Source organism: Hemitrygon akajei, chromosome 8 (genome assembly GCF_048418815.1).
Source record: "Hemitrygon akajei chromosome 8, sHemAka1.3, whole genome shotgun sequence".
Classification (NCBI taxonomy): Eukaryota; Metazoa; Chordata; class Chondrichthyes; order Myliobatiformes; family Dasyatidae; genus Hemitrygon; species Hemitrygon akajei.
The window spans coordinates 79,867,724-79,895,596 of record NC_133131.1 but is presented as its reverse complement, the minus strand read 5'-3'; the positions used below and the strand labels follow the sequence as shown (position 1 = coordinate 79,895,596).

Genomic DNA, 27,873 nt, shown 5'->3' with positions numbered 1-27,873 from the left:
TTTTATCGTACAACACTTACTCATTTTTATTTTATAGTTTGCGTTAATGATTGAACACATTTTTACAACATTCTCTTTAGGCCAGAAATGCAAACTTGCAGACATAAAAAAAAGCACTCAGATTAGCGAACAGTCAAATCAAAAATCTAATGCTTTAATGTTGCTGGGTTATCAGACTCATAGCTTTAATAGCTTTAACATTTCCAGTTTTAATTATCAATCCTTACGATGTGTAAAGGACACATCAGATGCATGCATCAACACCATCAGATTATGCACAAGAGGACATCGTATTAACCCTCATTTAGTGTTAACGTGGTCACTGTAAACAAGATGTTACCACTGAACAGCATAATGTTTTCTTGCAACCTAGACAATAACATTACAATTAACACCAGAAAATGTAACAATGGTTTAAACAAACTTTTCGATTGCTAAGCTATTTATTTCAAAAAACACAAACTCAACAGACCTTATTTAGCTTCAATAACCAAGTGTTTCCAGGCATCAATTATGAAGCTAAAAATTAAAGTATGCTTTTATACATGTTCCACTAAGAAAATTAAAATGTAACATTATAAGCAGCCGCATCTTTACAAATCCTAGTTCTTGATTCAGTCTTCAGTTAGTTGTCTCTGTAAACTAAAGTAAAATACAAACATTACAGCAAGTAATCAAAATTTCTACCCATTACTAAATTAAGATGAGCTCTGGATAGACAAATGACAAATGTTGTATTTTGAAAGGGTCTTCAAAAATCTCATTCTTATTGTTGCCTGAGTTACTGTGCTATGGTGGATTCAACCGCAACATTCAAAGTCCAGAAGCCTGACATTTCCTTCCAAGATGGAAGCCATTTGGGCCCTTCATGTTCCTGTCACATACTGAACAAACTAATCTATTTCAATACTAATCCATTAATTACTCCCTACATTCCCCATCAACTGACTCAGATTCTATTACTTGCCTATAAAGTTGTTAATTAACCTATCGACAGATACATCTTTGGAGAGGTCACATGGTCTTGGGGAGAATTCACAAGCTCCACAGAAACAGCAGCGGAGTTCAGAACGGAACCCAGATGACTGGCCCCAAATAGAACCAGTTATACAAACTGTACTGCCCTTCCAGGGTTTAAATTTAATCCCTTAATTCAGGAACCGTGGATAACAGCTGAAGAATTAGCCAATATCCTAGTTGATGGTGGTAGTTTCAGGAGTTATGGCCAACTCCAGCAATTCTTTGCAATAATCAAGATCATATCATCTTTATTATCCCCATGGACAAATGACCACAAAATTGCACAGCACAGAAAAAGGCCATTTGGCCCACTTCATCTGTGGCGACATTCTAATCACACCTCCCACTATTTGTCTATTGTCCTGTATTCTTTGCAATTTAAGGGTTCAGAGTGGACAGTGGATTAATCAACCTTCACTATATAACATAAGGGACACCCTTGGATTCTGCAAGTCAAAATGTGCATCGGAAATCTGGGCAATGTTAAATAAATAGTTAGAAAGTTATATGCAGCAGAGGTCAAAGTTCAGCTGCATACACTCCATTCATTTGCACCTAACCTAATGAAGAGGAAAATATAGAGGACAAATCTAATTAGTATTATGTAGAGATTGAAATCTTTGAATGTAGAGAATGTTTTCGCCATTAATGTTGAGGAATTTATATTATTAATGTACAAATCCATATAGGTGCAGACAGCCAGGTGTTAGATAGATAAATGATAGTAGTTGTTAATAGACAGATGATAGGGAAGTGATACATAGAGAGTACAACAGTGGACAGGTAATAGCAAATGGATCATTTGCAACTAATTTTCAAGCTTTAATTTCAAAGACAAGAGAGGAAAATGGTCTAACTACAGAACTTCAAGATAATATTAAATCTAAGGATAAAGCATTAGGTTTGCCAAGGTGGCAGTTAGTGGAGTTGTCTCACAGCACTAAAGACCCAGGTTCAAACCCAGTCTCTGAGTGAAGCTTGCACATCCTCCCTGTGACTGTGTGGCTTTCCGTCTGCATTCCAAACAGCGTGCAAGTGAATATGAGAATGTGGTATTAATATGCAGATAGTGCATGTTTCCATGCTGTGTAACTCTTGACTGCCATATTAAAAAAAAGCAAGTCTTTGAGGACAGGGTGTCTGAAATCCAAAAAAGGAGAACCAGGACCTTAGGGGGAGGGGAAAAAAGAAAGGTGAAATGAAAACAAGAGCAACACACAAAGAACACACAAAACCAATCTGCAAGGACTTCATCGGCACGGGGGGGGGGAAAAAATCAAGAGTATTCAATAGAGAGTAAGGGGAATACGAAAGCAGCAAGTAGCTAGTGTTGGTCTTCAGAGGACAAAAAAAACCTCCCACAAATTAGCCTTTAATTTGCAAATGAAGATGTGGAAGAAATTAATCAGCCTGAAACATTAATACCAAGCTCCTGAGTATGAGAATATATTGTGATCACCACCTTTCAAAATACAATATACTCTGGAATGTTTCCTGCAAACAGAGGAAACAAATGTAACTCCACTATTTGAAGTAAAGAGAATACAGGGAACTACTAATTATTTCCTGACAATATTAATTGGGAAAATGTTGGAATGTATAGAAGATGTGATAGCAAATCTTCTAAAGAATTTGGTACAGTCATTGTAGCTTTACAAATGGGAAATATTTGGAGTTTCTTCGAGATCTACACAGAAATAAATGTGGAGTACTTGGGTTTTCAGAAAACCTTGGCCAAGATCCTACACGCATGGTGAATAAGGTCACAGGGCAGGGAATGGGGAACAGTGTATGAATGAAAATTGAAATTAGGTTAAAAATGGAAAATGGATGCAGTTACAAAGCCGTAAAGTGACCAGTAGATACTGGAAGGATTGGTTTCAGGTTCTCGTTGAGCAGACCAAAGTTCCACCTTTTCAAAGGACATGAAACTAAATCAGAAAAAGCCCAGTGAACAGAATGCAGAGGATTGGTTCAAGGACAGTAGACAAGTAAAATGGGAACCCACATCTGAAGTTATCCACATCAGAAGGGAAAATAAAAACGCTGTTTCTTTAAATTTTAAATGTTAAGATTGTTTAGTGTTGATGTTCAAAGAAATTTGCTGTCCTTGTAATCAAATCAGAAAACTGAATGGCAAATGCAGCAGGTAGTTGAGAAGGCAGATGATTCACTGGCCTTTACTGCTTTGATAATTTAAATACAACACTTCATTCCACAGTTATACAGAGTCTACATAAGACTTCCAAAAATACTGTATACAATTATGGTGCTACATGTAACTTGCTCTAGGAGGTGCAGCAATGTTTCACTTGACTGCCTCTGGGGTGCAACATCTGTAAAATTAATACAGAGTTGACTACACCTCGGAGTTCAGAAGGATAGACAGTACCCTCACTGAAATGTACTGAGAAATCAAGGGATATGGGACAAGATAGCGCATTGTACTGATGTAGAGAACAGCCACAACGTTATTGAATGGCACGTCCATCTTGAGAAGCTGATTGAGGGAAACGAAGGGCCCTATTATAGGCAAAATACGGAGAGGAAGCAGATACCTTTCACCAGGACACTGCCTGGATTAGTGGTTTATGAGTTACAGGAAAGGCTGTTCTCCCTAGAGCACTGGAGGCTAAGAGGAGACCTTACAGGGAGTTTTTAAATTATGAGAGGAATAGAGTAGGCAGTCAGAATTTTTACCCTTGGGGTAGGAACATCAAACACTGGAGCAAATGCTTTTAAGGTTAGTGAGAGAAGCTTAAAGGCATTTTTTTTTAATTTTCACTTTCCTTCTTCATTTATTCAGAGAGAGTAGCAGGTTCCTGAAATAGGTTTCCAGTAGAATCGGCCACATCAATGTGGTTCCAGAGGTTTTCAGATAAACACATAGGTATGGAATGGAGGGATATCGATGATTATATAGGAGGAGATTTCAAGGCTGACACAACAGCGTAGACCAAATGGTCTGTCCAGTATGTTCTATCGTACGAATGTACTACACCTGAAGAGATTTATTAGCAGCACGAGCAACGTTGCTGAGGTAGGCTGAAAGAGCCCGTTGTGCTATGATTCTCCCATGTTCTCATCACTTTTAGGTGGTGAAAGTAATTTGATACGGAAATGGATAAAAATCCTAATTGATCCCATTCCCTCAACAATCCAACTGATCCCATTCTCTTACCTTTCTAAATAGGCTTGAACATTGTCATATCCATAAAATTTTGCCAAATGAACTAGAATCCCAGTGGCACACCGCCCATCCCGACGACGGCAGAAGCTACAATTACAGATGCCTCTGCAAGGAGGGCACACCCAGTCCTACAAAAAACAAAGCAGTTACAACATTACAGAAGTCAGCAATGAAGAGGGGAGAAGTAGTTTTGATTCCTCTTGGTTACTTACAACTTAAAAGAACTAATTTAATGCACCATAAAATGAAGAAATGCTAATCCAGACCTGGGGCATGCTTTAACTGGCAATATTATTAATGTATGCCAAAAGGCAAACAGGTCTTAAAGTATTTAACACCAGCCAGAAGTAGTACAAACTTGTTTTAGGATTCAAAATAATTGCAATTCATATGAGACAAATAACTACATGAAAATGCACCCTTAGAAAGGTGTACATATGGAAGCAGCTACATACTGATCTTGTATTTTATCGGAACTGAATTTAGTAGAATACAGCATGCTACCACTATTTCATATGCAGATAGCATAAACTAGCGTTTTATCCTTTCAAACAGAAGAATGAGCACAGTAATTGTATTGCCATGGAAAAACTGTACAGTATGATCTGGCACAGTACAGCAAATGTTTAGTACTTTTATCTGTATACATACTGGATTTAAAAGGGCTGATCTCACATTTTCCCCGTATCGGTTGCGCAAACAAGGTCCACAAAACTGTCCTCTTACGCCAAAACAATCATGATTACGACAGATTGTTTTTGTATCTATCGTCTTCTGTCGACACTGATGGCATGTGCTTCCCTACATGCAGAAAGTGAACATTTTGCCCTTTAGTACAATATTAAAAGAACACGATTCAATTATAAAGTGTGGTATAAAATTATTAATGATTTCCTCAAATAATATTTAGCAGACTCCATATTTAGTTATAAAAAACTATACAAATTATAATCAATTTATTTACAGTAGAATTAAAATTAACTCCATTGATATGTTTAATCTTAGAGCCAGAGAGCATGGAAACAGGCCCTTTGGCCCATCTGGTCCATGCTGGCCATAGCATCCTCCATGTCACCCCAGTTACCTGCACTTGGCCCATAACCCCCGAGACCTTCCCCTCCGATGTACCTATACATTGTCTCGTGAATATCACAAGCTCAGACCTAGTACTCATTCCCTTCTGTGTAAAGAAGCTACATCACAGATCTCCCTGACATCTCTTCCCTCTTATCTTCTATCTGGCCCCTCTAGTTTTGTACTCTAACCCCGGGGAAAAAGTTATGAATGTCCATCTTTTTCATACCATTATTTTAAACTTCTAGACTCTGGAAAGTCATATAAACATGATAGGAATATTATGAAACAGACAAAATACAAATAGTTAATGATAATGAACAGCCATTCCTAAATGAAAGCAGCCCTGAAGTTCAATATACATGTGATATACTGACTTATTACCCTGTTAAACATGTAAACAACAAAATAGTGTACCGGTTTCTGGTTTAATGAAGATTTGTTCAATGGTGTTATTAAAAAAGTCTGAAAATTACCATACAACGATCGTATATTTTATCTTTAACAGTGATGGCAATATTTTCTAAATCCTCTTCTGTGATATCATCAGCAAGTCTGGGCTTACATTTGGAAGATCTTCGCCTCTTTTTCTTTAAGCTTCCATCCTATTAAGTGATGTAAAGAAACAAAATTTAAACCAGAAATTCAAATTAACTATTAGAAGTAACCTTAAACTATTCAGTCATGCAACCACAAAATTATAGCTATACAATTATCTATTTTTGTAGCAACTTTTAATCTAAAACTTCATGGATGAAAATTTACTGCAAAGGAAATGCTGTAATTATTGTGGTTACTGTAGTTTGTCATTTTTTGGCAAAATGCTAAAATAGAAGATCCTTTCCTGAAGACCAACTACCTCAACAAAACGTTCTGACAAATCATTTCTCAAGCGGAAGTTTTTCACTTGGTCCATAAGTTTGGTAGGAGAAATCGCCAACTTCTCCACAGAAAACCCCTTCGGAGGCCGCGCACTTCTTGTTGGATTCACGCGGCGCTCAATCTTTCCTTCAGAGAAAGTTCTTTTTGGGGTTCGTTTCTGTTTCTGAAAAGATAAAAGGTCACTGTACTTAAATAGAGTGGAACAAATAGATACCACATCATGCATACAGCTGAAATCTAACACATAAAAAACAATAGCAAATGTTTATATCACAGTATTTTGTTTGTACTGTACAGTAAAGGTATGTCAGTCCACATGCTTGTCTGGAGTGAAGGTGAAGCTAGTAGCTCTCAATGAAAGTTATGTTTCTTGGTAGTCAATCATTTACTGTATATCGATAGTAATTTTATTGAAAAATGTACTCTTGCTGCTTTTGTAAACTAGCCATTATTAAAAACCCCATTCACCCCGGACATTCTTCCTTCTCCCCTCTCCTATCAGGCAGAAGATACAAAAGCCTGCAAGCACATATTCAAGGATAGTTTCAAACATGACGATTAAATGGTTCCCAGGTACAATAAAATTGACTCCTGACCTCACCAACTACCTTATTATGATCTTGCACCTTATTGTCTACCTGCACTACATGTTCTCTTTATTCCGCATAGTTATTAATTTACCTTGTGCTACCCTCTTAATGAACAGATCTATATGATCAGTATGCAAAGAATGCTTTCACTGTACCTTGGTACATCTGACAATAATAAACCAATTTCAATTTTGGATTGTGGGCAATTAGACAATACTTACTGAAGGTGAAGGAGTCTGTACATTCACTGGAAAGAGTCCAGGGATTGTTTTTAGTTCTGCCATTAGTTTAGCAAGCTAAAAGAAAAATTCAAATAATACTTAAAAAGGTAAGAACATCTAAACAAATGTAAGATTAAAATCACAATATATCACCGGGTATGAGAAGCACAAAATTACACAACATACAAGGACAAGCTGAAGTTGCTTGAAGAAGCAATTTAGCATGCCCCACCAACCATACGTTAAAGCTATGCTTCTCATGTAAAAATGGTTATCTGCAAAACAATTACTTTTAGCGCCATCTTTAGTTTCATTTTGTCAGTGAATTTTAGTTGTATCCAAAAATATCAGAAGAGCGGAGAATTTCACATGCAAAAAACTGGGTGCACAGCAATCATTACTGATACATTTTTGTTGTAAAAATGAGCAGAAATTTATAGCAGCTAATTCAGACTGCTGAAACATGTTTTGGCTGCTGTGACTGTTGGTGTTCCACAGGTGTCTGTGTTGGGACCAATTCTTCTTACATTTTATGTCTGTGATTTGGATGATGGAATTGACAGCTTTGTTGCAAAGTTCACTGACTATATGAAGATAGGTGGAGGGGCAGGTAGTTTTGAGGAAGCAAAAAGGCTACAGAAGAACAGACAGATTATGAGAATGGGCAAAAAAAAATGGCAGATAGGAAGTGTATGGTCATGCACTTCGGTAGAAGGAATGAAAGCACTATTCTCTAAATGGAGAGAAAATACAAAACACTGAGGTGCAAAGGGACTTGGGAGTTCCTGTGTAGAATTCCCTGAAAGTTAACTTGCAGGTTGAGTCTGTGGTGAGGTGAGGAAGGCAAATGCAATGTTAACATTCACTTGGAGAGGACTAGATTATAAAAATAAGGATGTAATGCTGAAACTTTATAAAGCACTGGTGAAGCCTCACGTAGTACTGCCAGCACGTTTGGGCCCCTTATCAAAGGAAGCATGTGCTGAAACTGGAGAAGATTCAAAGGAGAGTCACAAAAATGATTCTTGGATTGAAAGGCTTGTCGTATGAAGAGCATCTGACGACACTGTACCTGTATTCACTGGAACTCAGAAGAATGAGGAGTGGCCTCATTAAATCCTATCGAATGGTAAAAGGCCTTGATAAAGTAGGGTATTTCCTGAGGTGGGAGACTCTAAGACCAGAGGACACAGCCTCAGAATAGAATGGGCATCCTTTTAGAATGGAGCTGAGGAGGAATTTCTTCAGGCACAGAGTGGTATATCTGTGGAATTCTTTGCCACAGGCAGCTGTGGAGGCCAAGATTTTATGTATATTTAAGGCAGAGGTTGATAGATTTTTGATTAGTCAGGGCTAAGGGATCCGGGGGGGGAGGAGAGAGAAAACTGGATCAGCCATGATGAAATGGTGGAGCAGATGTGAATTCTGCTTCTATATCTATGGTCTAAAACAGAGTACTTCCTACTGACACTAGGAAGTTTCCACATCAATACCACCTCTCTTTGTATCTACACAAAAGGAAGGTGCCAGGTAGAGAAAAGCCACTCTCCCTTCTGGGATGAAGGTAGTAAAGCGGTCAGCTTTGTCCCAGCTGGGAATCCCACTGACATCTGAGGCCCTTTGCACATTTTCCTACATAGCAAGATGAAGAGAACAGGGGAAAAAATATTGTAGATATTTGTCAGTATTCACCTTACATTTACACTACCCCATTCTGCTGACCTTGTGTCAGTGAACAGAAAAACATTCTGCTTATACAAGCATGAAGTAAATTAAATAGGTAACGTGGCTGCAAAAGGCACAAAACTGATTTGTGTGGACTTGCTTTTTGGATTGTCATTTCATTATTGGAAAAAAAAAAGCAGTCATTCCACAAATGTTATACAAATACTGTACATAAACGACAGGTCACATCCTCTGGCAAATAAGTTCTGAAAAAGTACAAGGAATCTTGCATACAGGACAATTGCATATATAACGGCTTTAATTGAAAGTATTTAAGCTGCTTCTCAGAATTTGTGCTGCTTTTGTCTGATCACAATTACACACTTCATTAACCGAGTATTTTGTAAAGCGGTACACTTACCATCTCTTTATTCTCTTTAATGTTCATAGCTCGCTTTAGCAAAACATTAGACCTCTTCTTCTTTGACCCAGAATCATCATCTGATTCAGATTCAGACATAGCCAGTTCATGCTCCTTTCTCTTTACTGGCCGCTTTGTGGGGAATTTAAATGCTACACGCAGTCCAAAATGGGTTTTCTTTGGCATTGGTTCCATTTCACTTTCAACAGAAGATATATCATCTTCATCCTCCTCATCACATTCAGTGAAACCTTCATCTTCATCCTCATCCTCAATTTCTGAATTTGCAGACTGCAATGAAGATAAACTTAAGATATGAACATCAACTAAAACAACACCTACAATATTATGTGAATGCTTTTATGCTACGGGCCACATTTACGATCTTTAACTTCAGATTCAGATCATTTACTTATCATAGGTACTGCATATTGAAACCTACAATGAAATACACTGTTTGCATCCACAACCCAAGGATGTACCAGGGAAGCAGACAAGTGTGACCACACGTTCTGGCATTGACACAACATGCCCACGATGTCCAGCAGAACAACCACAAGAAAACAACAAAGCTCAGACCCGTTCCTCCCTCACACCCACACAACCCCTCCAGTCCTCCAATCCCAGCAAAAAGAAAAATGGCACAGACACAAATGGGTACTTTCAGAAAACAATTTGATATTCAGTCTATTGCCATTTTACCCAAGTCAATGAAACAGATTTACTGAATGGCCAATTCAGTCACATCTATTGTGGTGAGGAGTGGCTGGGGGCCGACAATAGATGCAGAAGTAGACCATTCGGCCCTTCGAGCCTGCACCGCCATTTTGAGATCATGGCTGATCAATTACTATCAATACCCGGTTCCTGCCTTATCCCCATATCCCTTGATTCCCCTATCCATAAGATACCTATCTAGCTCCTTCTTGAAAGCATCCAGAGAATTGGCCTCCACTACCTTCCGAGGCAGTGCACTGAAAATCATTTACACTTGCCACTGTATTAGTAACTAATTTACTAATCGGGAGCAATGTAAGCATCTAAGAGGGCAAACAAAAATAGTAAAGTTTAATTAATGCGTTAATTCAGTCAAATACAGTCCTCACCTTCAAATCCAGCTCACCATTAGCTTCAAAATTGTTTGAAGGAAACCCTTCAAAAACATAATCAGTTGAGCAACTATCCTCTGTGAAAATTTCAATCAGCTCTTCTGTAATGTACTTGGACTGAAATTTGGAAACCTGCAAACAAAAAGGAGCAGAGCATGAAGTACAATTAATTAGATCTATGTAAACAGTGATTCACTGGTAGCTGCAAATATTAATATAATTCATAAAGTAACATTACCAACAGCTTCAACTTTCCTACAGTCATGAATGTTGACATACCTGGTCTGAGAATAATTATTTAAACTTAAGATAAAGTTACAAAAATGTCATCATTATACAGATTCACGAAGCAGGCATTATTGGCATGATATTTATTAGCCATCTTAAATTGTCCTGGGTTGGGGGGTTGGCAGGGGGAGGGGTCTACAAACAAGAAAAGCTTGCATGACACTTCTGGAGAGCAGATAAGATCTCAGCTTCTTCTTCACCCAGAGACTTAACGAATAAAATGAAGTTGCCAGTGTCATTTGTACTGGTGGGGTATTTTCCAATAACACTGTGTCTGTGATTGGGATGGGTTGCTAGGGTAGTGTTGCAAGTGTGATAATGCCACTTAGCAAACTTCTGGACAAGCACACAGATGTTCAGGGAATAAAAGCAAATGGATCATGTGCAGGTAGAAGACATTAACTGAATTTGGCATTATGGTTAGCCTGGATATTATGGGTTGAAGGGCACTTCTTACCCTCTATAGTTCCACGTACCCCAATCTCTGGAATACATTACCGTCCATTTCTTAATTAAGTATTTCTATTACAATGTAAATGCCCAGTAGCTATAAAGTGTCATTAGAGGCTCCCAAAATATGAAGGAGACGAAATACATGATGACAGGAAAGCAGGAGAGTGCAAATCATTGGGGAGCAACAGGTCAGTGATATTTACCACCATGTCGCAAGTTCGGAATTGAACTTCTGCTAATTTAAAGTCCGAACAATGTGGATAATTTTGTAGAATACACCATGCAGGACAAGGCAGTGCACTTGACTAGCACCACATCTTACCTCACATGGTAAAGTTGCAGATTAGACCACAAGCTACCACAGCAGAATTAGGCCATTCAGCCCATCGAGTCCTGACATTCCGTCACGGCTGATTTATTATCCCTCTTAACCCCATTCTCCTGCCTTCTTCCCGTAACCTTTGACGCACTGACTAATTGAGAACCTATCACCACCACTTTAAATACACTCAGTGACGTGGCCTTCACAGTCATCCGTGACAATGAATTCCAGACTCACCACCCTCTGGGTGCAGAAACTTCTTTTCATCTCTGTTTTTAAAAACAGGAAGTCCTTCTATTCTGAGGTTGTGCCTGCTGGTCCTAGACTAGCACTCTAGATAAAACATCCTCTCCACATATGGCACATTGAATGACAACCTTGCTATTTCTTTAGCATTTGTCTGTTTTTTCTTTTTAAAAAAAGAGGCAGAGTTACTAGCTCGATGCTCAACCCAGCATGGATGGAAGTCCTGCAAGGAGCCGGCTGGATCTGAATCTGGGACCACTTGCCTCGAAATCCAGTGTGGATGCCACTACACCACCAGCCGGCTTTTTCCACTCTATCCAGGCCTTTCAATATTTGATAGATTTCAGTAAGAACCCCCCCCCCCCCCCACAATTCTTCTAAACTCCAGCGAGTACGGGCCCACAGTCAAACGCTCCTCTTTCATTTACCCTTTAATTTCCAGAAACCATCTTGTGAACCTCTCCAATAGCAGGCAGCACATCCTTTCTTAGATCAGGGGCCCCAAACTGCTCACAATACACCAAGTGTGTCCGACCAATGCCATATCAAGCCTCAATATTACATCCCTGCCTTTATATTCTAGTCTTCTCAAAATGAATCCTGACATTGCATTTGGCTTCCTCACAACTGACCCAAACAGCAGGTTAACCTTTAGGGAATCCTACACAAGAACTCCCAAGTCTCTTCGCAGCTTTGATTTTTGAACTTTCTCCCTATTTTGAAAATTATCTACGCCTTTATTCCTTCTATCAAAATGCATGATCACACACTCCCCTACATTATATTCCATCTGTCACTTCTTTGCCCATTTCCCCAATCTGTCTCAGTCTTCAGCAGACTATCTGCTTCCTCAACAATGCTGCCCCCCCCCCCCACGTATTTTCACATCATCCTCAAACTTGGATACAAAGCCATCAATTTCATCATCCAGACCATTGACATATGTGAAAAAAGTAGTCCCAAAAAACAGTTCCCTATATTCCCACTCTTTCCCTCCTGCCAGTCAGCCAATTTTCTACCCATGCTAGTATTTCTCCTGTAATGCCATAGGCTCTTATCTTTTTAAGCAGCCTAATGTGCAGCAACTTATCAAAGGCCTTCTGAAAGTCCAAAGAGACAACATTCACCGATTTACCTGTCTACTCTGCCTGCTATTTCCTTAAATAATTCCAACAGACTTATCAGACAAAACTTCCCCTTAAGGATACCATGCTGATTTTGGCTGATTGTATCGTGTGCCTTCAGCACCCTGAAACCTCATCCTTAATGGACTCCAACATCTTCCCAACCACTGAAGTCTGGCTAATTGCCCCATAATTTACTTTTACTGCCTCACTCACCTTCTTAGAGTGGGGTGACATTTGCAATTTTTCATTCCTCAGGAACCATTCCAGAATGTAGAGATTCTTGAAAGATCATTACTAATGCCTTGACAATCTTTTCAGCTACCCCCATTTAGAACCCTGGGGTGTAGTCCATCTGTTCCAGGTGACCTATCTACCTTCAGACCTTTCAGCTTTCTCTCTTTAGTAATAGCAACTACACTCACTCTGCCCCAACACTTTTGAATTTCTGCTAAACTGATAGCATCTTCTGCAGAGAAGACTGTCGTAAACTACTTAATAAGTTTGTCTGCCCTTTCTTTGTCCCCTATTACTACCTCTCCAGCGTCCAATATCCACTTTCGCCTCTTTACTTTTTATTTATCTGAAAAAAACTTGATATCCTCTTTATTGGCTAGCTTTCCTTCTTATTTCCTCCTTTTCTCTTATTTTTTAGTTGCTTTTTAAAAGCTTTCCAATTCTCTAACATTTTACTAATGTTTTCTCTATCATATGCTCTCTCTTTTGCTTTTATGTTATCTTTGACTGGCATCTAACTGTACCAGCCAATGTCCTATCACCGTGGTTCCCATTCCCCTGCCAAACTAGTTTAAACTCTCCCAGGCAGCTCTGGAAAACAAAACTTGGTTCCCAGCAATAGAGAAGACTTTGAAGCACGATTTGATTTCAAGCCAAGGTAAAAGTCACTTCAGGCTTCCACAATCATTTGAATGACTGCTACAATCCTCACTTCCATTCAGGTAAAGAGATCAAACTAACAAGTATCCTGACCACTCTGTCACCAGTGAACTAGATGTGGCATTGCATGAATGTCTAGGCTCAAAACTAGCAGTCCACTGTACTGCCAGCCTCAACATACTCAAAAAGGTCCAGTTAGTGTGAAGAGAGCTAAATTTTGGAATTTCCAATCTAAGCAAGCTGTTTTGACATAATTACACAAGAATTCACTCATAGTTGCACAAAACACAAGAACCAGTAGGTTTGATAGTATTACTGACAAAAATTAACTGCATCTTTAAATTCCATTTTTACTAAATGCATCCTTAAAATTTTGAACAAATTACATCCTATTCATCTCCACTCACATTTATGCCCTGGTTAAATTTGTCCTCAGCAGAACCAAGTAATGCGTTGGATTCTTCATCTGGAAAACCGAAAAACTCTTCATCACTTGGTGCATCAAATATATCCGCCAAAAACTTTGGTATCTGTGAACATAATGAAGAAAGTAAGATCAAATGAGAGAAATTTATCTAGCGTACAGGATTTTAACACTTTGACAAGCAAAACTGAAAATGTTTCATTCCAGCAGTCTGGAGAGCTCAACAAAGTTAGCAAAATTAAATCTCTATGGTCAACCAAGACCTTTTTGAATAGCACAACAGATAGGAGAGGCCAAGCAGTAAATGAAAGCAAGAGCTGACTTTGATCTTAAGCTGTAGATTATCTGGAAAGAACTAAGAAGAGCATAAAGATAGAATCAAAATAACAAAAGAGTTTAAATACAGGCCACTTTAAATTACTGAAAACTGGAGCAGGGATTAAAAAGGCTACAATAGAGTTCAAACAAGGAAATAAAAGACTAAAAACGGAGATAATAGAGTGGCAATATAGCTGTCGGTAAATCAGATAAGCGCAAGACCATGCCGAAAGTTAAACAAAGTGGAACAGGTACAGATGCAGCACCCAAAGGTATCAGAGTGGCAACTAGTGGAGTGGTTGTGGGGAAAAAGGTCGTTACGCCTACATACAAAGACAGGAATCGAAAGGTTGAGTATGGTGCGAATAATGCTCTGAGTTGCATCATTTCAGTACAAGTATTGTAGGTAAAGCTGAACATAAATTCAGACATGGAATGAACACGTTGTAGTGAGACTTGGATTCAGGGAAGGCAGGACTGGCAGCTCAATGTTCCCAGGTTCCATTGTTTTAGACGTGATAGATCGAGAGGCATTGAAGAGGGAGGAAAGGCATTACTAGTTAGGGAAAATGCCATAGCAGTTCTGAGACAGTCCCCTTGGATCCCATGCCTCCTTACTTTCTCAATAAGCCTTGCATGGGGTACCTTATCAAATGCCTTGCTGAAATCCATGTACACTACATCTACTGCTCTACCTTCATCAATGTGTTTAGTCACATCCTCAAAAAATTCAATCAGGCTAGTAAGGCACGACCTGCCTTTCACAAAGCCATGCTGACTATTCCTAATCATATTATGCAACTTCAAATGTTCATAAATCCTGCCTCTCAGGATCTTCTCCATCAACTTACCAACCACTGAAGTAAGAAACACTGGCCTGTAGCGATGTGCTACACACAGCGCTGAAATAATGACACACAGTCGATAAGTCGTTTCGAGACTAGTTTATTCGAACTTCGCGGCGCTGGCATTTAATCCCCAGCGCCCGCCCTCTCTGGGCGGAAATGACGTCAGAGGTGCACTATCAAAGTCTCCCCCCACGCGCTGGCTATTTGTGAGCCGGTTCGCCTGCGCAGAAAGTGGGTTGCCACATAAACCCCCCAGAACCGGCGATACACCCCCTAATGTCCACATTCTGGAACAGCCTCTGTTTGGGAAGTCTGCCTCTGCGCCGCGGTGCCTGAACCTCGACCGGCTGCACCAAGCCCACATGGGCTGGTTTGAGTCGGTCCACCGTGAAAACCTCCTTTTTCCCCCCAATGTCCGGAACGTACATGGACCCGTTGTTGTTGATCACCTTGAATGGCCCCTCGTAAACACAACTGTAGCGGTGCCCGGTGTCCGTCCGTGCTGTGAAGTCGGTACGGGGGCCAGGTTGCTGAGCCTTTAGCGTAGCCCATCCAGGACTGCTGCAGGTTCTTCCTCTTGCCCCCTTGGGGCTGGTATGAACTCTCCCGGGACGGCCAGGGGTACGCCGTACACCAACTCGGCCAACGAGGCGTGCAGATCCTCTTTGGGCGCGGTGCGAATTCCAAGCAGGACCCAGGGAAGCTCATCCACCCAGTTAGGTCCTCTCAGGAAGGACATGAGAGCCGACTTCAAGTGACGGTGGAAGAGTTCCACTAGTCTGTTCGACTGTGGGTGGTAGGCAGTTGTGTGGTGTAGCTGCGTTCCCAACAGGCTGGCCACAGCCGACCACAGGCTGGAGGTGAACTGGGCGTCTCTGTCGGAGGTAATGTGGGCCGGTACGCCGAAGCGTGCTACCCAGGTTGCAATCAGTGCTCGGGCGCAGGAATCGGCAGATGTGTCAGTGAGCGGGACCGCCTCTGGCCACCTCGTGAACCGGTCTGCCATAGTTAGGAGGTACCACGCTCCTCGGGACACTGGTAGGGGGCCCACGATATCCACATGAATGTGGTCGAAACTCCGGTGGGTGGGTTCGAACTGCTGCGATGGGGCTTTAGTGTGCCACTGCACCTTGGCTGTTTGGCACTGCGTGCACGTTCTGGCCCATTCACTGACCTGCTTGCGAAGTCCGTGCCATGTGAACTTGCTGGAGACCAGCCGGACGGTTGTCCTGATAGATGGGTGCGCCAAACCGTGCATGGAGTCGAAAACTCGCCGCCTCCAGGCTGCTGGGACGATGGGGCCGGTAGCCACGTCGCACAGGAGGATCCTCTCACCTGGGCCTACGAGAAAGTCCTGCAGCTGCAAACCGGAGACTGCGGTCCTGTAGCTGGGCATCTCGTCGTCTGCCTGCTGCGCCTCCGCCAGTGCTGCATAGTCCACCCCCAGGGACAGGGCCTGGACAGCTGGTCTGGAGAGTGCGTCCGCCACAACGTTGTCCTTTCCCGAGACATGCTGGATGTCCGTCATGTACACGGAGATGTAGGACAGATGTCACTGCTGGCGAGCCGACCAGGGATCGGACACCTTCGTGAACGCCAAGGTCAACGGTTTGTGGTCCGTGAACGCGGTGAACGGCCTGCCTTCTAAGAAGTACCTGAAATGCCGGATTGCCAGATACAGTGCCAACAGCTCCCGGTCGAAAGCACTGTACTTGAGTTCGGGTGGTTGTAGGTGCTTGCTGAAGAACGCCAGGGGTTGACAGCGCCCCTCGATGAGCTGCTCCAGCACCCCACCAACTGCTGTGTCCAATGCGTCCACCATGAGGGCGGTCGGAACGTCCGTTCTGGGGTGCACCAGCATCGCGGCATCTGCCAAGGCTTCCCTGGCTTTAACGAAAGCGGCCGCGGCCTCCTTGTCCCACGTAATGTCCTTGCCTTTACCCGACATCAGGGTGTACAAAGGGCACATGATACGGGCTGCTGAGGGGAGGAAACGGTGGTAGCAGTTCACCATACCAACGAACTCCTGCAGGCCTTTGACCGCGTTGGGCCAGGCAAAGTGGCGGATCGCGTCTACCTTGGCGGGCAGAGGTGTTGCAACGTCTTTGGTAATCCTGTGGCCCAGGAAGTCGATGGTATTGAGACTGAACTGGCATTTGGCCGGGTTGATCGTGAGGCCGAAATCACTCAGGCGGGAGTAGAGCTGGCGGAGGTGGGACAGATACTCCTGGCGACTACTACTGGCTATAAGGATGTCGTCCAAATAGATGAACGTAAAGTCCAGGTCGCGTCCCACCACGTCCCTTAGCCGCTGGAACGTCTGTGCGGCATTCTTCAGGCCGAACGTCATTCGGAGGAACTCGAACAGGCCGAACGGGGTGATGAGTGCTGTTTTGGGGATGTCTGCAGGGTGTACCGGGATTTGATGGTATCCCCGGATGAGGTCTACTTTGGAAAAGATTCTTGCCCCGTGCAGGTTTGCTGCACAGTCCTGTATGTGTGGCACGGGGTAGCGGTCTGGAGTGGTAGCCTCGTTCAGTCTGCAGTAGTTGCCGCATGGTCTCCAACCCCCGGCTGCTTTGTGCACCATGTGCAGGGGGGAGACCCATGAGCTGTCCGACCTCCGTACGATCCCCAATTCCTCCATCCTCTTGAACTCCTCCTTCGCCAGGCGGAGCTTTTCTGGGGGGAGCCTTTGTGCGCGGGCGTGGAGGGGTGGTCCCTGGGTCGGAAAGTGGTGTTGTACCCCGTGTCTGGGCATGGCTGCCGTGAACTGCGGTGCCAGAATCAATGGGAAGTCCGCCAGGATTCTGGTGAATTCGTTGTCCGACAGCTTGATGGAGTCCAGGTGTGGGGCCGGCAACTTGGCTTCACCCAGGGAGAACGTCTGGAAAGTCTCGGCATGTACCAGTCTTTTCCCTTGCAAGTCGACCAGCAGGCTGTGAGCTCGCAAGAAGTCCGCCCCCAGGAGTGGTTGGGCCACCGCGGCCAGTGTGAAGTCCCACGTGAACCGGCTGGTGCTGAACTGCAGCTGCACTGTGCGGGTGCCGTAGGTTCGTATCGTGCTGCCGTTTGCAGCCCTCAGGGTAGGTCCTGGCTTCCTGTTGCGGGTGTCGTACCCCGTTGGGGGCAAGACGCTGATCTCCGCTCTAGTGTCGACCAAGAAGCGGCGTCCCAACTGTTTGTCCCAGACGTACAAGAGGCAGTCCTGGTGGCCAGCTGCCATAGTCATTAGCGGCAGCTGGCCCTGGCCCTGGCCCTTGCAGGGCGGGCGACAACGGTGGGCTTTTGTGCCCCACCACTGGTGGTAGAAACACCACTGTTCACTGTCCTCCTCACTCCTGCCTCTGTGTTGTGTGCGCCCCCCTGCTGGGCCTGGTCTGGTCTGCTGTTGGGCGTGTGGCTTGGTAATCTGACGGAAGGATGCCACGCTCTCCCTCTTGGCTTTCCACAGCACGTCTGCCTGGGCCGCCACCTTCCGGAGGTCACTGAAATCTGCGTCGGCCAGCAGCAGACGTATGTCCTCGGGCAGTTGCTCAAGGAACGCTTGCTCGAACATGAGGCAGGGCTTGTGTCCGTCAGCCAGGGACAGCATCTCGTTCATCAATGCTGACGGCAGTCTGTCTCCCAAACCATCCAGGTGAAGCAGGCGGGCACCCCGCTCACGCCGTGAGAGGCCAAAGGTCCCAATGAGCAGCGCTTTGAATGCTTCATATTTGCCTTCTTCCGGAGGCAACTGTATGAAATCCGCAACCTGGGCGGCCGTCTCCTGGTCAAGGGCGCTCACCACGTGGTAGTAACGCGTGGAATCAGAAGATATCTGCCGAATCTGGAACTGGGCTTCTGCTTGGCTGAACCACACGCGTGGTCGCAGCGTCCAGAAAGTCGGCAGTTTTAGCGAAACTGCGTGAACAGATGAAGAGTCGGTCATCTTTGGTCCAAATCCCGTTTGGACCGTCGGGGTCACCAATGTAGCGATGTGCTACACACAGCGCTGAAATAACGACACGCAGTCGGTAAGTCGTTTTGAGACTAGTTTATTCAAACTTTGCGGCGCTGGCATTTAATCCCTAGCGCCCGCCCTCTCCGGGTGGAAATGACGTCAGAGGTGCATTACCAAAGTCTCCCCCCGTGCGCTGGCTATTTGTGAGCTGGTTCGCCTGTGCAGAAAGTGGGTCGCCACAGGCCTATAATTTCCTGGGCTATCTCTACTCCCTTTCTTGAATAAAGGAACAACATCTGCAACCCTCCAGTTCTCCGGAACCTCTCCCGTCCCCATTGATGATACAAAGATAATCGCCAGAGGCTCAGAAATCTCCTCCCTCGCCTCCCAAAGTAGCCTGGAGTACATCTCGTCCGGTCCCAGTGACTTAACCAACTTGATGTTTTCCAAAAGCTCCAGCACATCCTCTTCCTTAATATCTACATGCTCAAGCTTCTTAGTCCACTGTGTCATCCCTACAATCGCCAACACGAGTGAATCTGCAGATGCTGGAAATAAATAAAAACACAAAATGCTGGCAGAACTCAGCAGGCCAGACAGCATCTATGGGAGGATGTAGTGAAAACGTTTCGGGCCAAAACCCTTCATCAGGAGTGCAGTAACAAAATCGCCAATTTCCTTTTCCATAGTGAATACTGAAACAAAGTGTTCATTAATACCTCTGCTATCTCCTCCGGTTCCATACACACTTTTCCATTGTCACAGTTGATTGGTCCTATTCTCTCATGTCTTATCCTGTTGCTCATCACATCCTTGTAGAATGCCTGGGGGTTTTCCTTAATCCTGTCCGCCAAGGACTTCTTATGGCCCCTTCTGGCTCTCCTAATTTCATTCTTAAGCTCCTTACTGCTAGCCTTATAATTTTCCAGATCTCTATCATTTGCTAGCTTCTTGAACCTTTCATAAGCTTCTTTTTTCTTCTTGACTAGATTTACAACTGCCTTTGTACACCACAGTTCCTGTACCCTACCATCCTTTCCGTCTCATTGGAACGTACCTATGCAGAACTCTACGCAAATATCCCCTGAACTTTTGCCACATTTCTTCTGTACATTTCCCTGTTCCCAATTTATGCTTCCAAGTTCCTGCCTGATAACCTCATATTTCCCCTTACTCCAATTAAACATTTTCCTAACTTGTCTGTTCCTATCCCTCTCCAATGCTATGGTAAAGGAGATAGAATTGTGATCACTTTCGCCAAAATGCTCTCCCACTGAGAGATACAGAAGTATTTGGATAGACAGCGACTGTTTAGGGATAACCAACATGGCTTTGTGCATGTTAGGGCATGTCTAACTAACCTTATAAATTTTCAAGGTTACCAGGAATGTTGATGAAGGAAAGGCAGTGGATATTGTCTATATAGACCTTAGCAAGGCCTTTGACAAGGTCCTGCTTGGGAGGTTGGCCAAGGCTAGTCATTTGGTATTCAGGATGAGGTAGTAACTGGATTCAACATTGGCTTCAAGGAAGAAGCCAGGATGAGATAGCAGATGGTTGCTTCTCTAACTGGAGGCCCGAGACGAGTGGTGTGTCGTGGGGATCGTTATTGGGTCCACTGTTGCTTGTCATCTATATCAATGATCTGGATGATAATGTGATAAATTGGATCTGCAAGTGTGTGGATGACACCAAAAGAGGGGGCACAGTGGGCAATGAGGAATGCTATCACGGCTTGCAGAAGGATCTGGATAGGCTGAAAAGATGGCTGATGGAATTTAATGTGGACAACTGCGAGGTGTAGCACTTCAGGAGGACCAACAAGGGTAAATCTTGCACAATGAATGGTATGGCACTGAGAAGAGGGTAGGACAAAGGGATTTGGGAATATATACATAATTCCTTGAAAGTGGCACCAAAGGTTCATAAAAAAAAACTCTTGGCACATTGGCCTTCATAAATCAATGTAGTGAGTACAGGAGCTGGGATGTTGAAGTTGTACAAGACGTTGGTGAGGCCTAATTTGGAGTACTGTGTGCAGTTCTCATCGCCTACCTACAGTAAAGATATCAACAAGATTGAAAGTTCACAAGGATATTGCCTGGACTTAAGGATATGAGCTATAAGGAAAGGATGAATAGGTTGGAACTTCTTTCTCTAAAGCATAGGAAATTGACAGGAAATTTGATAGATGTATACAAAACTATGAGGGGTATAGATAACGTAAACAAGCAGGATTTTTCCACTGAGGGTGGTGAGTGGAATAAGCTGAACAGTGGAAGTGGAAATGATGGATCCAGGTTTAAATTTCAATATTTCAAAGAAGTTCAGGTAAGTGTACAGATGGGAGGATATGGAGTGCTATGGTCCAGGTGTAGGTTGACAGGGATAGGCAGTATAGTAGTTCAGCACAGACGAGATGAGACAAAGGCCCTATTTCTGTGCAGAAGTGCTCTGTGACTTGGCAGAAGAAACTGTGATAAATGATATGGTCTGGTAGCCATTACGTGGAGGCAGCTCATGTCATTACTTGACAATTCAAAGGCATCGCAACAATGAGAAAGAATCTTCGTTCAGAAAAAGAGAATGGACACGTTATCTGATGAGGAGAGGCTGGAAGCTGGACAAACTAAATATATATCAGATAGTATTTAAAAGACCAAAAGGAGACTTCATTGAAACATATCACCCCAAGAAGTCTTGATGTTGGTCTTGGCTAGAATCAATCCTGTCTAAGCAAGGACTTTGACCCACTGCAATTTGCCTATTGCCACAATAGGTCTACACTGGATCTCAAAAACAGAAAACTATGAGTTCTGGTGAGAGGATCATTTTCACACCTACATTTTAAAAGCGGGGTTTGAGGCCACTGCTGTTTTTAATTTACGTTAATGATCTGGAAAAGCACATAACAAATAAACTCATAAAGTGTGCTGATGACACAAAATTAGAGGGACGGGCTGATAATCTGGATGTGGGCAGATACATGATAGATTAAATTTAATATAAATAAATGTGAAATATAACATACAAGTAGAAATATTAGATATAAATATACAATGGGAGGGTTTAAGTTAGAAAGTGCACCGCATGAGAAGGATTTGGATGTCCTGGCAGATATCGCTATCAACATCTAGACAATGCACAGAAGCAATTAGGAAGGCTAATATAATGTTGGGCTATTTAATGTGCTCAGTGGAGTTCAAGTCTAGAGATAATCTCCTTAAGCTGAATAATTTCCGACAGATGTGAAGGCACGGGAGAGTTCAGAGAAGGGTGACTAGACTCATTCCAGGTCTGCAGAGTATGAGCTATGAAGAGATTGAAAGAATTAAATCTTTTTAGCCTAAGAATGCGTAAAATGACAGTGGACATGATAGAGGTGTTCAAAATCATCAAGGGTATAAGTAAGGCGGATGCCAGCAGCTACTTCAAAATTAATCTATCAAGGGCATGGGGCCATAGGTGGAGACTGTTTAAAGGAATTTTTCAGACTGACATCAGAAAGGATTTCTTTACACAGCGAGTTCTGGACACATGAAACAAACTATCTAGCTGTGTTGTTGAGAAATTTTCAAATTTGAGCTTGTGATGTTGTTGTTAATCCAAACTGACCGAATCTAAAAGTGAAGAAATCAAGGTCCCAATTGCACAAGGAGGTTTTGAGGCCAAGATCTTGAAGCTTATTAATTTGTTTTGAGATGAATGTCGAGCTGTAGTCAATAGACAGCATCCTGATGTATGCACCTTTGCTGTCCAGATGCTCTAGGCTTGTGTGAAGAGCCAATGAGATGTTATCTGCTGTGGACCTGTGGCTCCAGTAGGCAAACTGGAGAGGATCCAAGTTGTTTCTTGGACAGGAGTTGATACTCGTCATCAATAACCACTCAAAACATTTCAACATTCAAGACAACACAAACACGAGGAAATCTGCAGATGATGGAAATGCAAGCAACACACACAAAATGCTGGTGGAACGCATTTATGAAACGTCCAGGCAGCATTTATGAAACGTCGACTGTACTTCTTCCTATAGGTGCTGCCTGGCCTGCTGCGTTCCACAAGCATTTTGTGTGTGTTGCAACAATCAAGACAAGATGGTTTGATGTTTAATATTCTGGGCATTATTTGCTTGTTTTATTTTGCTGTTTGTGCTTTGGTTGTTTGAACAGGTTCCACGGAGTTTCTTTCTTTCGTGGCTGTCTGAAGGAAGACCAGTCTTGGGGTTGTATTCTATATACATACCTTGATAAATGTACTTTGAATTTTTGACTTTGATCCTGTTGATGCAAGTGCTACTCTTTGATAGTAATTGAGGCAGGTTACCACGTTCTTCTTAAGCATCAGTATAATCGAAGCCTGCTTGAAGCAGGGGGCTACCTCCCAACTGCTGAAGTGAGAGGTTAAAGATCTCAGTGAACACTCTAGCCAGTTGATTAGCACAGGTCTTTAGTACTTGGCTATCTGGGCTGGATGATTTTCAGGGATTCGCCCTCAGAGACTGAAATCACAGGATCACCGGGGGCTGTGGAAGTTGGTGGTGGATCCACCATGTTTTGACAAGTCAAAGCAAGGACCGAAAGTATTGAGCTCATCTGGAAGCCAAGCCCTGTGGTCACCCACGGTGCTTGATTTTACTTTATAAAAAGGTGATATTTAAACAGTAGTTGAGCCCTGTGTTGATTTAAGTTTAGTCCAGAGTTGCCACTTCACCTGTGAGATGGCATTCTGGAGATCGTACCTGGACCTTTTATAATTTTCTTGGTCACTAGACTTGAATGCCTCTAACTGAGGGCCCTCAGGTTACTAATCTCATGGTTTATCCAGGGAAGATTGGGGAAGACTCTGAATGATCTTGTGGGCACACACTCATCTACAAACGTTTTAATGAAGTCTGTTGCAACCATGGTGTATTCATTCAGATCTACAGATGAGTCCTTGAACAGGGCCCTGTCCACCGAAATCGAAGCAATCCCATAGCTGCTCTTCTGCCCCCTGCGACCACCCCTTTGTTGTCCTAACCTCTGGGGTTTTCTACTTTAGCCTCTGCCTGTATGCAGAAAGGAGAGAGACAGCCAAGTGATCAGATTTACTGAAATGTGATCAGGACATGGAAATGTAGGCACCTTATCGTAGTATAACAGTGTGCTGGGAACCTTGGTGCTGCAAGTTATAAGCTGATAGTAATTGGACAGGGTTTTCTTCAAACTAACCTGGCTGAATTACACGACTATGATTTGAAATGCGTCAGGGTGGACTGTTTCTTGTTTGGAGATGACATCATGTAATATCTCAAGCACTTGACTATGGTTGACTGCTCGTGGTTACGTAAGATGCAGTCAGGATTATGGAATTCCCTCAGTAAATAGAACTGACAGCATTTGACCATTAGGTGTTCAAAGTGGGGGAAACATGAGTTTCTATGACACACACACCTCCATCTTTTACCCTTACTGAATCAGCAGTTCGGTCAATCAAAGGTATTGAGAAGCCTATGGGTCTGATCGCCGTACCTGCCAGGATGGGAGTAAGCCACGTCTCATTCAAACAAAGAACGTAACTATCCCTCATTTCCCTCTGATACAGCTATCTTGCCCTCAGATCCTCAATTCTGTTCTCCAGTGACTGCATATTTGCTAACAAGATGCTGGGTAGAGAGGAGGTCTCACCCCTGTATTTCAGACTGGCTTGGAGGTCCCGCCCCTCCCTCCCCCCCAACCATTGTAATGAATCTTCAGGTTGTGAAATCTGTACATCATTAAGATGATTTAAAAGTACATTTCTTCAAGGGAAAGTACACACTGCAGATTGCAGTGAGAGTAATCCAAAAGAGATACATTTAGAAACATTGTACATATCCCATATAATGTCACCATGGATCACTGGCGCCATCTTCTATCTTAGTATAACAGTGGTCTAGTGTGTTGGGACTTCTGATGCTCAGGTTATATACTAATGGTTAATTGGACAGGGTGTACCTATTTCGGAAATTAAGTATATTTAAAATTAAGCAGCAAGGCTCAAGCTCAGTCGGAATTGTTCTAAAATAATGCAACTAATTTGCTTGTTTAATGTAAACACTATCTATTACTAAAAACAAAATCTCCTTTACTACACCTGATAGAGGTGTATAAGATGATGAGAGGGCACAGTTTTAAGGTGCTTGGAAGTAGATACAGAGACATCAGGGGTAAGTTACCTTTTTTTTTTACACGGAGAGTGGTGAGTGCGTGTAATGGGCTGCCGGCGATGGTGGTGGAGGCGGATACAATAGGGTCTTTTAAGTGACTCCTGGACAGGTATATGGAACTCAGAAAAAGAGGGCTATGGGTACTCCTAGGTAATTTCTCAGGTAAGGACATGTTCAGCACAGTTTTGTGGGCTGAAGGGCCTGTATCGTGCTGTAGGTTTTCTATGTTTCTATTATATTTTAGGCTACACCAGAACCAAGTCACTGGCTGAAAATCTATTAGCCCTTTTCCCTTAAGGCATCTTTTTTTCCCCCGAAAATATTCTTTGGCTTAAATTAATTTAATACCTCCAATACCTTATTCTCTTCCTATACTGGCCCAATCCATTCTGTTTAAGGTCATTGCTTCAATTTCAGTTCAATCCATTGCTTCAATTCAGAATATAATTATGTATCAAGTGGCATTGTGAAGACGTCAAATTCTACCAAACAACACACACAAAATGCTGCTGGAACACAGCAGGCCAGGCAGCATCTATAGGAAGAAGCACTGTCGACGTTTCAGGCCGAGACCCCAAATTAAACTGCATCAGCACATTTTGATTTGCCCCTAGTCACAATGACCAATTCTTGATGCATGTTCTTCAGCTTTTCTTGGATCTACCCCTTTTCCCCCACAGGACCTTACATGCCATCATCAGGCAGGCAAGGACATCAAGAGTTCTTGAAATGTGGCCGTACAATTTCCACCATCTCTCAGCGTAGGTTACAATTTCAGAGTACATTTATTATCAAAACTTGTATGCCATATACAACCTTGAGATTCATCTTTTTGCAGCCAGCGACAAAACCGAGGGGGGAAAAAAAGCTTCCATGAAAAGTCCCACGCCACAAAGACTGCCAAACAAGTCGTACGAAGGACAAAGAAAGTAAACAGACAATGCACAGAACGTGAATCAGAGTCCCCGAAAGTGAGTCCCGCAGCCACGGAACCAGTTCAGCACTGAGGCAAGTGACCACGACTGGATAAAATTTCTTCTATGACTTCCAACTTGCCACATCCTAAAACACCATATTCCAAGCTTACTTTTAAGCATCAGTGTCTTACCCCAATTGAAACTTCCCAGAGAGAACCACAGAATACACCAGCCAAGTCACAAAGCTAATGAAATTCTGATCCACAGCAATAATTGACTGAACATTTTAAGAAATTCTGAAAAAAAATCTTAAGTGGCAGGGGTTGAATTCCTACACACACTCTGCTGTAGTCTTCATTTCTAACTGGCTTTTGCCAAACTCGTTTTGTTTCAGGGGATCTGGTCATGTCACTGCTTTGCATCGTTGGAGTAGGTTTGAAATCGAGCTATGAGCACACGTTTGACAGACATGCAGATCTAAATGTTTGAGCATGGAACTTAGTGAGTGACGTCCTCTACTAAATCAGAATATTGACAAAACTGAAGTTAAACAAGGAATAGCAATCATGGAAATATAAAAGCAGGAAGTGCTCTAATCACATTCAGGTTATGCAGCCTCTGCTTACAATCCACAAATGCTGCCTGATGTATTGTGCCTTTGCAGCATTTTCTGGTTATTTTTCAGATTTCCAGCACCGGCAGTTTTTCCTTTTATTTGCACCCACCAGTAGTATATCAAGGAAAAAGTCTAATTTCATATTCTGAACAACCAAATTCTGAACAACTAAATTATGAAGTCGTTTATACATAGCTCCACTTACATGTTTAAACTGTCCACATTCATTCCCAATATCAGAATCTTCAAAACCCATAAATTCTTCATCATCACTCTCTGCATTAAAGATGTCTGTAACCATTTTTGACATCTATAAAATGTGGGGAAAAAGTCAACTATTAAATTTTAAACATAATAATGTAAAAATAATTGCAAAAGCGCTATATCAAGTAAGAGGCTTAATGTAATTATGCTCGTAATTGAGTATTAAGCAAAATGGTATTGCTAAGGGAAAATATTGCAAACATTAGTTTCCTTCCTGTTGTGTTGTGTTTATGTTTAGCGTAAACAAAGATCCAAACACACGACTACTGCGTCATGTTGTTGATGACTGTGAAAGAGCACCGAAGAATGACAACGTCGTGACGGTTATAATTATTAAATTGCAAATAGGTCGTTATGAAGAATTCAGTAACTTTTGCAGCTCTTCAGATTGCTCCGCCTATTCAGTAGGAAAACTCTGTAATAACACGTGTCACTATTATGCAGAGTTCTCTTGGGGCTAAAACTTTACTTTAACGTATTCACATTCTGCTTTATGCGAGAAACCGTGGTTTTAAACTGGAAGCCAAGCTCGGTGGGATTTCTGACACTCCAGCACTGGCCGACACTGGAGAAAAATGAACTTTTAAGATATTTCGCGCCATCCGATTCCACGCCAGCGTTACCTACCCGGTTAAGAATGGAAAGTGGGACGGTTAGCGGACAGTGCAGTGGGGAGGAAGAATCACTCACCTGGCCGGGGGGCTGCGCCATGCCGCAGGTTAAATGTCCCGGGATTGGGACCCGGAGCGCACGGATGGACCCGGAGCGCTCGCCGACTCGGGACAATGGAACCCTGCGCTGCAATCGGGCCAGCCCCGCGGGGGAGCCCGCCGCTCCGTCCTCACTCCCCA

General features: G+C 42.9%; 1 protein-coding gene across 2 annotated transcripts; it reads right to left on the bottom strand.

Moving 5' to 3' along the window:
- Window positions 1–27,843, bottom strand: LOC140732014 (cell division cycle-associated 7-like protein). Of its 2 annotated transcripts, XM_073054083.1 has the most exons (11): window positions 27,713–27,843; window positions 26,964–27,068; window positions 13,910–14,032; window positions 10,170–10,304; window positions 9,064–9,354; window positions 6,978–7,052; window positions 6,144–6,329; window positions 5,761–5,889; window positions 4,862–5,011; window positions 4,202–4,338; window positions 1–642 (listed from the first exon to the last, which is right to left on the bottom strand). In XM_073054083.1, exons 1-11 carry the CDS (start codon window positions 27,731–27,733, stop codon window positions 615–617), a joined length of 1,380 nt encoding a protein of 459 aa, XP_072910184.1. In that variant the 5' UTR covers window positions 27,734–27,843; the 3' UTR covers window positions 1–614. The 2 variants fall into 2 exon arrangements, with proteins under 2 accessions (XP_072910184.1, XP_072910185.1); XM_073054084.1 differs by lacking the exon at window positions 26,964–27,068 and having other exon boundaries at window positions 27,713–27,790.
- Between the last annotated feature and the right edge of the window lie 30 nt (window positions 27,844–27,873).